This window comes from Mus pahari, chromosome 6 (assembly GCF_900095145.1).
Source record: "Mus pahari chromosome 6, PAHARI_EIJ_v1.1, whole genome shotgun sequence".
Lineage (NCBI taxonomy): Eukaryota > Metazoa > Chordata > Mammalia > Rodentia > Muridae > Mus > Mus pahari.
The window spans coordinates 88,335,235-88,344,530 of record NC_034595.1 but is presented as its reverse complement, the minus strand read 5'-3'; the positions used below and the strand labels follow the sequence as shown (position 1 = coordinate 88,344,530).

The following is a 9,296-nucleotide window of genomic DNA, read 5'->3' as shown; positions in this document are numbered from 1 at the left end:
CAGAGTCACCACCCAGCCAGCCCCATTTTTTGTTTTGGGGAGAAAAAGATTTCACTCAGTTAGGCCAGGCTTCCCTCAAACCAGTGGCTGATCCTTCGGGCTCAGGTCCCCAATGCTGGGATCACAGCCATTATGCCCAGCATTGTAGTTCCAGAGTTTGGGGGCTCCCTGAGTACCAGGCTCAGTCCCAAGTCTTCAGTCCTTGAGCTAAAAGAGACCCAGCCCTCCTCTGACTCTGGGATGCCCCGTTGTAGGTTAAATGCATAAATGCTAGTTCATACCTGGCTAGGGACGTCTAGAGAGGGGACGGGCTCACCTGAGATCACAAAACCAGTTTCTTTGCTTTCCTCCCCCTCTTCCTCCTCTTTCTCATCCTCTTCCTCTTCTTTAAATTTTTTCTTTTTAAAGATTTATTTATTTATTATATGTAAGTACACTGTAGCTGTCTTCTGACACTCCACTCCAGAAGAGGGCGTCAAATCTTGTTACGGATGGTTGTGAGCCACCATGTGGCTGCTGGGATTTGAACTCTGCACCTTTGGAAGAGCAGTGGGGTGCTCTTACCCACTGAGCCATCTCACCAGCCCCTCTTCCTCTTCTTTATCCTCCTCCTCTCATTCCTCTTCCTCCTTCTCTTCCTCTTCTTCCTCCTCTTCCTCTTCCTTTTCTTTTGATTCTTCCTTTTTCTTTTTAGACAGGACCCCTCTGTGTAGCATTTGCTGATCTGGAATTCAGCATATAGGTCACGCTGGCCTTGAATTTACAGAATTCAGCTTGCCTCTGCCTCCAAGTGCACCATGCTCAAACACCAGCCCCCCACCCTCACACCCTTCCTTCTGAGGACACTCTGGCTGACTGGCTTCTCTCTAGCCTCAGGCTGTGGCCAGCCTTCCTACAACCCCTCAGGCCAAGTTGTCAATGGCGAGGAAGCTGTTCCCCACAGCTGGCCCTGGCAGGTAAGAGTGACAGCAGCTGCCCCCCCCCCACATATACTTCTACTGTGGGCTCTGAACCCCAGGTCTGGTGACATGGCAGCCTGCCTTGAACCCAGAAGTTCCTCTCCACTCCCTACGTTGACTTCAAAAGGCCGGAAATTCTTGGACAGAGGCATTTCTTGGAAGTTGTAACTTCCATCTCTAATCTTGGCTGGGATTTGAAAGTGGAATTTGGGGAAAGGGTGATGTTTAAGAGATTGGCTTAATAACAGTGGAACTTTGGGGGCTGTGTTTAGAGAGAAGATTTTGTTTCTAAACTCCCTGGGTTCTAAAAAGGGGTCAAAGTTCTGGGAGCTGTAAAAGGGTTAGGAACTTCATAGAGGTCCATGGGGAGATGTTCAGAGGGCTAGACTCCCTGTCTAACAATAGTCACAGCCACTTGTGCCTATTGAAGTTTAATATAAAGTAAGGCAGACATAGTTGTTACATACAAACTTGTAACCCAGTAGAGGCACAAGGATCAGGAGTTCAAGGTCAGCCTCAGCTGGGAGATAAGGTCCAGCTTGCCTGCCTCCCTCCTGCTGGTGAAATCCTATCCAATGGAGCACCCTGTTACATCAGTGGCTGGGGCCAGTTCTCCAGTAAGTGCTGACCACGGAGACAGCGCCTGGGGCAAGCGGGGGTACAGGGTCACAGCAGAAACCATCTTTTTTTCAAAAAAAAAATTTATTTGTTTTATATATCTGAGTACACTGTCACAGTCAGATCCCATTACAGATGGTTGTGAGCCACCATGTGGTTGCTGGGAACTGAATTCAGGACCTCTAGGAAGAACAGTCTTTGTTCTTAACCATAGCCTTCTCTCCAACCCAGGAACCATCTTTATACTGCCCGTGAATTCCTCTCCAACTCCCACCCTCTCCCCAGTCCTCCAAAACATGAGTATGTTCAGTGGATCATTTTGGGGTGCCCACTGTGTGCCCAATGTTCCAGAACACAGATCAAGCAAGACCCCGTGGTTCCCACCAGGCTGATGGAGCCTGAAGGTTTCCACTCTGCAACTCCCAGCTATCCCATGCAACGCTCTCTGTCTCCCCAGCCAATGGACCTCTGCCAGACAAGCTGCAGCAGGCCTTGCTGCCTGTCGTGGACTATGAACACTGCTCCAAGTGGGACTGGTGGGGCTTCTCTGTGAGGAAGACCATGGTGTGCGCTGGCGGCGATACCCAGTCTGGCTGCAACATGAGTCAGCTCACATCTGCCCTGGGAGCATGGGTGTAGGGCCCTGAAGACCCTCCACCATGTGCCCTGAGGTGGATAGCCCTACTTACTTTGCCTCATGCAGTCTCCAGGCCATGTGGGGTGAAGAGAAACTCAGAGGTGGCATCAGGAGCCTGGGTTTTAGCCTAGCTTCCACCTGACTTGACAGCCCCCAGTTCCCTCTTTTTTGCCACTGCTTTTTGAGATAGGGTCTCACAGTGTAGGCTTGACTAGCCTGAGATCACTATATAGTCTAGGCTGGTCTCGAACTCATACTGATGACCTGTCTCGATTCCCAAGTTCTGGGATGAAGGGTATGTACCACAACACTTGGCCAGTCAATGTTTTGAGACTCTGGTATAGTACAGTCTGGGCTTGAAACTTAGTAGGTAGCCAAAAATTCCCTTGAATTTCTGATCCTCCTATCTCCATCTGATTGATGGTCTTCCAGCATCACCACCACACTCACTTGAGGCAGGCATACAGGTGGAAATCCTAGCTTTGTGGATGCTAACACTTGGTCAATTGAGCCACATAGCCAGCCCACATCTGTTGTGGCTTTGAAGTGACAGCCACACATTCAGAATGTTCTTCTTGTTTATAAGCACATGCTTATCATCCTAACCTGAAATCCCAGCACTGTTGGAGGCTGAGGCAGGAGGATGGCAAGTTCAAGATCAGCCTGGGCTATACAGTGTCTCAATTAGAAACAAACAAACCCTCAAAGCATTAAATGTGGTACTGATAATGAGAGGCGCTGTGTCTGGAGGGCTGCTTCTGCTGGGTGCTGTGTTGAATTCTTACACTGTCTCATTAACCGTGATGTCTGTGGGTCTCAACCCTCCTAATGCTGTGACCCTTTAATCCAGTGCCTCAAGTTGTGCTGACCCCCCAACCATAAAATTATTTTGCTGCTTCTTTGTAACTGTAATTTTGCTGCTGTTATGAGCTCTAGCATAAATCATTTGACATGCAAGATATCTGATATGTGACTCCCCGCAAAGGAGTTAGACCCTCAGATCGAGAACCAGTGCCTTATGGTTTTATAAGTGGCTTTTCTCTTGCAAACTGCTATCCAGAGGTGAAGTAGTGTGAGTGTGTATCAGTGTCATTGAAGTCAGAGCCTCCTCCTTATCCTCAGACACGCCTCAGCCCTGACTCTTGTCTTCATTGCAGGGTGACTCTGGAGGACCCCTCAACTGTCCCACTAAGAATGGCACCTGGCAGGTCCACGGTGCGGCCAGCTTTGTGGCCTGGTAAGAGTCTTGCCTTGTGTCAGGTTCATAGCTCGGCACACACAGAAGTGAGATGGACTGTCAGGAGAGTGCTGGGTGCATTGAGAGGACAATGACCTGTCACAGGGGTCGCAGATCAGATGTTCACATTACAACTCATAACAGTAGCAAGATTACAGTTACAAAGTAGCAATGAAAATAATGTTGTGGTTGGGATCACCACAGCATGGGGAACTGTGTTAAAAGGTTGCATGCAGCATTAGGAAGGTTTCTCTTTGAAAAGGCTGACTTGTCACAGCTGCATGGATTTAACCCACTCTGACAGGGGGACTTGGGGTTCATCTTTCTAATTCAAGGTGCTAGGTTTTGTTTTGTTTTGTTTTTTAAGATTTATTATATATATATATGAGTACACTGTAGCTGTCTTCAGACACACCAGAAGAGGGCACCGGATCCCATTATAGATGTTTGTGAGCCACCATGTGGTTGCTGGAAATTGAACTCAGGACCTCTGGAAGAGCAGTCAGTGCTCTTAACTGCTGAGCCACCTGTCCATCCTGGTCTTTTCTTGTGCATTCGTGTGTGTGTGTGTGTGTGTGTGTGTGTGTGTGTGTGTGTGTGTCTGTGTGTCTGTGTGTGTCTGTGTGTGTCTGTGTGTGTCTGTGTGTGTGTGTGTAGTCCAGAAGTCAACCTTGAGTGATATATACATATATGAATGACATGCCTACCTGATGATGAGAGGCCAAGTCAGGAGAGTCATGAAAAGCTCCCCAGACAGCCAATGGCAGATGCAGCAGTGAACAGAAGAGATTCCACTTCAAAACAATACGGAAGGCCGTCCTGCTGACACAGCTGTAACCCCAGTACTTGGGAAGCAGTACTTCTTAGTTACCTTTCTGAGATAAAACATCATGATCAAGGCAACTTATAGAAGAAAGGATTTATCCGAAGTTCCAGTTTCATCAGGACAGCTGCTGTGGCTGGAACAGCAAGCTGAGAGCTCAGAGCCATTGTGCCAGAGAAATGTTAGCGATCCCCCCAAAACACACACAGGAGCCAGTCTGATGTAACTCACAGCAGGGTCTTTATTCTATTCCAGCTAGCTTCCTCTCCCCCCACCCCCCGCAGGACAGTTTTGGTGCTGGTAGGGCCCCAAATATTTATCGGGAGAAGGCTTTAAAGTAAGCAGCAAGCAGGGAATACATGTGCAACCATCTAATTGGAAAGCTGCTGTGGCCGTTACCATAATTGGCTGGTGCTGGGAGTCCTATCATAAACGTAACTTCTGCTCCCCTCTGCGTTGGTGGTCATTAGGCAGGGGGTGGGCTTGTAACCTGGGGCTGCAGGTTGGTTGGGGGAATTCCCAGGAGACACTGGTCTTGTGTAACCTGGAAACTCTGCTCTTGTTGGGGATTAGCCTAGAGACTCGAGCTAGGCTCAGGTTCTCTTGGGGGGTGGGGCAACTTGGAAACTAATGCTCGGTACCAGCCTGTTAGTCTACCTGAGTTTAAACTTAGGTCAGCTTCTCTAAAATGGAGCCTGAGTTTAAAAGCTTTGGCATCTTAGAGCTTGAACTGTAGGCAGGAAGCAGAGAGCAAATGAAGAGGAGTGTGGGGATCATTTCTCATTCAACCACAACGCAGTGGCAGGCAGAGCTTTTTGAGTTGAAGGCCAACCTGGTCTACATAGCAAGTATCTGGGCAGCCTGGGCTACAGAGGCTCTTGGGTTTTTTTAATTTATTTTTTTCTTATGTATGTGTGTACACTGTTGCTGTCTTTGGACACCCCAGAAGAGAGCTTCAGATCCTATCACAGATGGTTGTGAGCCACCACGTACTTGCTGGGATTTGAACTCAGGACCTCTGCAAGAGTGGTCCATGCTCTTTACCGCTGAGCCATCTCTCCAGCGCTGTGACTCCTATGTCAAAAGCAAATGAACAAAGGTAGAAAGTTGGGAATGACATCTGAGGTTGTCCACTGACCTCTCTCTTGTAAGTGTGCTGTGGCATATACATGACTGAACTCATACAGAGCACACATACATGCACACACATATGCACCCCCCTCGGGGGAGGGAGAGAGAGAGAGAGAGAGAGAGAGAGAGAGAGAGAGAGAGAGAATACAAGTGATACACTTAATGGATTAAGGTGGAGAACACATAGTACTCTTCCTTATTCTCCCCAGAGGCCATCAGTAGTATTTGGGTGGAGTTGGGGCACATAACAGAATAACTCTAGCCTGCTCCCTGCTCCCTTGACGGCCTTTGGCCAAACATTTTCCCTTGGCTGGCATGAAGCTTAGCGAGATGGGAGTCCTGCTAGGCCAGGTTCTCCTTTCCACTGTTGTGGCAGCTAGTGGCTGCCGGACAACCTGGTGCCAGAGTGAGGAGGAGGCAGCAAACTGAGCACCGTTGGCCCCTCGTGGATACTTATGGACACAATCAAGAAACAGTTGTCGGGCTGGTGAGTTGGCTCAGCGGTTAAGTGAGCCGACTGCTCTTCCAAAGGTCCTGAGTTCAAATCCCAGCAACCACATGGTGACTCACAGCCATCCGTAACAAAATCTGATGCCATCTTCTGGAGTGTACAGCTACAGTGTACTTACATATAATAAATAAATAAATAAATATTTAAAAAATGAAGAAAGAAAAAAAGAAATAGTTGTCACTGCCACTGTGGTGCTGGGCATTGTTTGTTATAGCTTGGTGGACTTCACCTACCCTAACTAACGGAGGAGCTCAGGGTTCGTCTTTCTAATCTAGGGTGCTACATTTTATCACGCATACTAATGTCCACAGACAATGTACTATATGATTTGGGGGTTTTCTTTCTTTCTTTCCGTGTGTGTGTGTGTGTGTGTGTGTGTGTGTGTGTGTGTAGGACAGAAGTCAACTTTGAATGTACTATCCTCCACCTGCTGTTTTGTTCTTGTTGTTACATTTATTTATATAGGTCTGTATATAGATCTGTCTGTCTGTTTGTCTGTCTGTCTGTCTGTGAGTGCCAGTTACACAGCACACATATGGAGGTCAGAGAATAATCTTTGAAAATGGGTTTTTGACTTCCAATCTGTGGGTTCTAAGGATTGAACATAGGTCGGCAAGCTTGACAGCAAGCCCCATATTTATCTGCTGAGCCATCTCGCTGGCTGTAGTTTGTTCTTTGAGACAGGGTTCCAAACTGGGACCCAGGACTCATCAATTAGGCTAAGCTGGTTAGGCAGTGGGACCCAGAGATCAGCATATCTCTGACTTTCCAGTGCTACAATTACAAACGTATACTACCACACTCAACATTTTGTGTGGGTGCCAGGGGTTTGACTCAGAACCTCATGCATGAATGCCAAACACTTCACCAACTGAACATCTAATTGGCACCAATTTTGATTTAAAAAAAAAAAAAGCATAAAGAGATGGGTTATAGTGGCCCAGACCTATAATCAAACTGCGTGGGAGGCTAAGACAGGAGGATCAGAAGATTAAGGCCAACCTGGGCTACAGAGTAAGACTCTCAAAACCAACCTACGATGCAAATGAACAAAAGCAACAACACATCACTAAACAATAAAAGACAGTAAATCATTTTTTTTGTTTTTTGTTTTTTGTTTTTTTTTTGGTTTTTGAGACAGGGTTTCTCTGTGTAGCCGTGGCTGTCCTGGAACTCGCTCTGCTGGCCCCCAAACTCAGAGATCTACCTGCCTCTGCCTCCCAAGTGATGGGATTAAACGTGTATGCCACCACGGCCTGGCAGTAAATTGATTTTTCAAAAAGCCCATTCAACTTGTTTGTTGGCTGTGCTGAGTGAGTGTCACCGCATTGTGGCCTCCCGATGGCTGCCGGCCTGTGGCGAATGCCTTAGACAAAAGTTATTTTTCTCTGCCCTGACTCGCTTGATGAGCATTTAAAGCCGGGCCAACTTTCTGGGGTCACAAGCAGTGCTCGGGTGGATGTCCTTGGACAGATCTTCAGGGGCACACGTGTGTGAACTCCCTAGGCTGTATTCCCAGAACTGGGACTCCCTGGTGGGACAGCGTTTGTCAGCTCTGCCAACAACCTAATTCTCCAAGATGACTGTGTCGACAATATTTTTCACATTCCCTGCCCCCTTTCTCCTCTTCCCATCCACTGCCCCCGTGCATGGAAAATGGCCCCACAGTTTTCTTCTAAAGTCATTCCTGGGATCTCAAGCCTCCCCCATAAAAACCCTCTTCCAGCTCTTTAAGGAAAAAAAAAGGCAAGGGCCTGAGTCAGAAGGCAGGGAGGCAGAGGGCAGGGTGAAGCTCAAGTTGAGAACCAGGTCAGGATGTCCTTAATCAGTTTTACTGAGTCAGACCACGATGCCTGACAGAATGCATCCACAGGTGTTGCCAAAGCTGACCCTCCTCCACCCAGTGGATCGGGGGAGAGCCCTTGGATAACACCTCCAAATGACTTCAAAATAAAGGCCAGGGAGACAGCTAATGCCTCCGTTGGCATAGCAGCGGCCCCAGGGACCCTCACCCAGCCCAAGGCAGGCTGAGAGCAACTAAGACACATTTCTCACCATGCACTGGCAGCAGCGAGTCAGGAAATTGCCTACATTTCATATGGATCAATCAACAATTTGATTTCATCAACAATCCTGTCTTGGTCTTCAGTCTCCCCCAGTCTCAACAATTCAAATCTCTTATAACCTGTTTTTAATGAGATTAGAACGTCAACTCTTTTTTTTTTTTTTTTTTCTGCTTCTATTCTGTAAATCACTAAAAGCTGACAAGTTGCTGTTCAAAGAAAAGTGTGGCATCAATACTTCTTTTCCTTTTAGAGTTGGCTCAGTGTGGTAATGCTTGCTCATCCACAGCTGAGGATGGGAAGTTAACATTCATATTAAAATCACCCAACTCAGCAATCCATCCTTTCAATCATGAAGGAGCTGTGGGGGTTCGAATGGGAATGGCCCCCACAGAATCCTAGGTTTGAATGCCTGATCCCCCAGTTAGCGGAACTGTTTGGGAAGGATTAGGGGGTGTGGCCTTGTAGGATGAGGTGTGTCACTGCAGGTGTGGGGGTGTGGCCTTGTAGGATGAGGTGTGTCACTGCGGGTGTGGGGGTGTGGCCTTGTAGGATGAGGTGTGTCACTGCAGGTGTGGGCTTTGAGGTTTTAGAAGCCCACCTCTCTTTCCCCCCTCTCCCTCCCTCCCTGCCCCTGCCTGCTGCTTATGGATAAGGACATAATACTCCCCTGATACTCCTCCAACATCATGCCTGGCTACTTCCCACCATGATGGTCATGGACTAACCCTCTAAAACTGTAAGCAGGCCTCCAGTTAAATGCTTTCCTTTGGGGGCTGGAGAAGATGGCTCAGTGGTTAAGAGCACTGACTGCTCTTCCAGAAGTCCTGAGTTCAATTCCCAACAACCATGTGGTGGCTCACAATCATCTGTAAAGGGATCTGATGCCCTCTTCTGGTGTGTCTGAAGACAGCTGCAGTGTATTCATATAAATAAAACTTTAAAAAAAAAATGCCTTCCTTCTGTAAGTTGCCTTAGTCATGGTGTCTCTTCACTGTAATAGAACAGTGACTAAAACAGGAGCCAACAATTCTATTACTGCTCCCCGAAACTCCCAGAATAGCAACAGTGGCCATGTTTTAGAGTTTTGCTTTAAGAGATTTTCATTTTCGGGCTGGTGAAATGGCTCAGTGGGTAAGAGCACCCGATTGCTCTTTCAAAGGTCCTGAGTTCAAATCCCAGCAACCACATGGTGGCTCATAACCATCTGTAACAAGACCTGACACCCTCTTCTGGAGTGTCTGAAGACAGCTATGTGTGTAATTACATATAATAAATAAATAAAGCTTTTAAAAAAAAAGAGAGATTTTCATTTTC

At 47.5% G+C, this 9,296-nt stretch overlaps 1 protein-coding gene across 1 annotated transcript in view; it reads left to right on the top strand.

Annotated features, from left to right (window-relative positions):
• Cela3b (chymotrypsin like elastase 3B) overlaps nucleotides 1-3,455 on the top strand; it is a gene marked incomplete at its 5' end in the record, with an annotated part of 7,106 nt that extends 3,651 nt beyond the window's left edge. The window contains 2 exons of the mRNA XM_021201218.1: nucleotides 2,035-2,177; nucleotides 3,372-3,455. Of these exons, the coding sequence (XP_021056877.1) occupies nucleotides 2,035-2,177; nucleotides 3,372-3,455 (227 nt within the window). The remainder of the gene's footprint in view (nucleotides 1-2,034; nucleotides 2,178-3,371) is intronic.
• Between the last annotated feature and the right edge of the window lie 5,841 nt (nucleotides 3,456-9,296).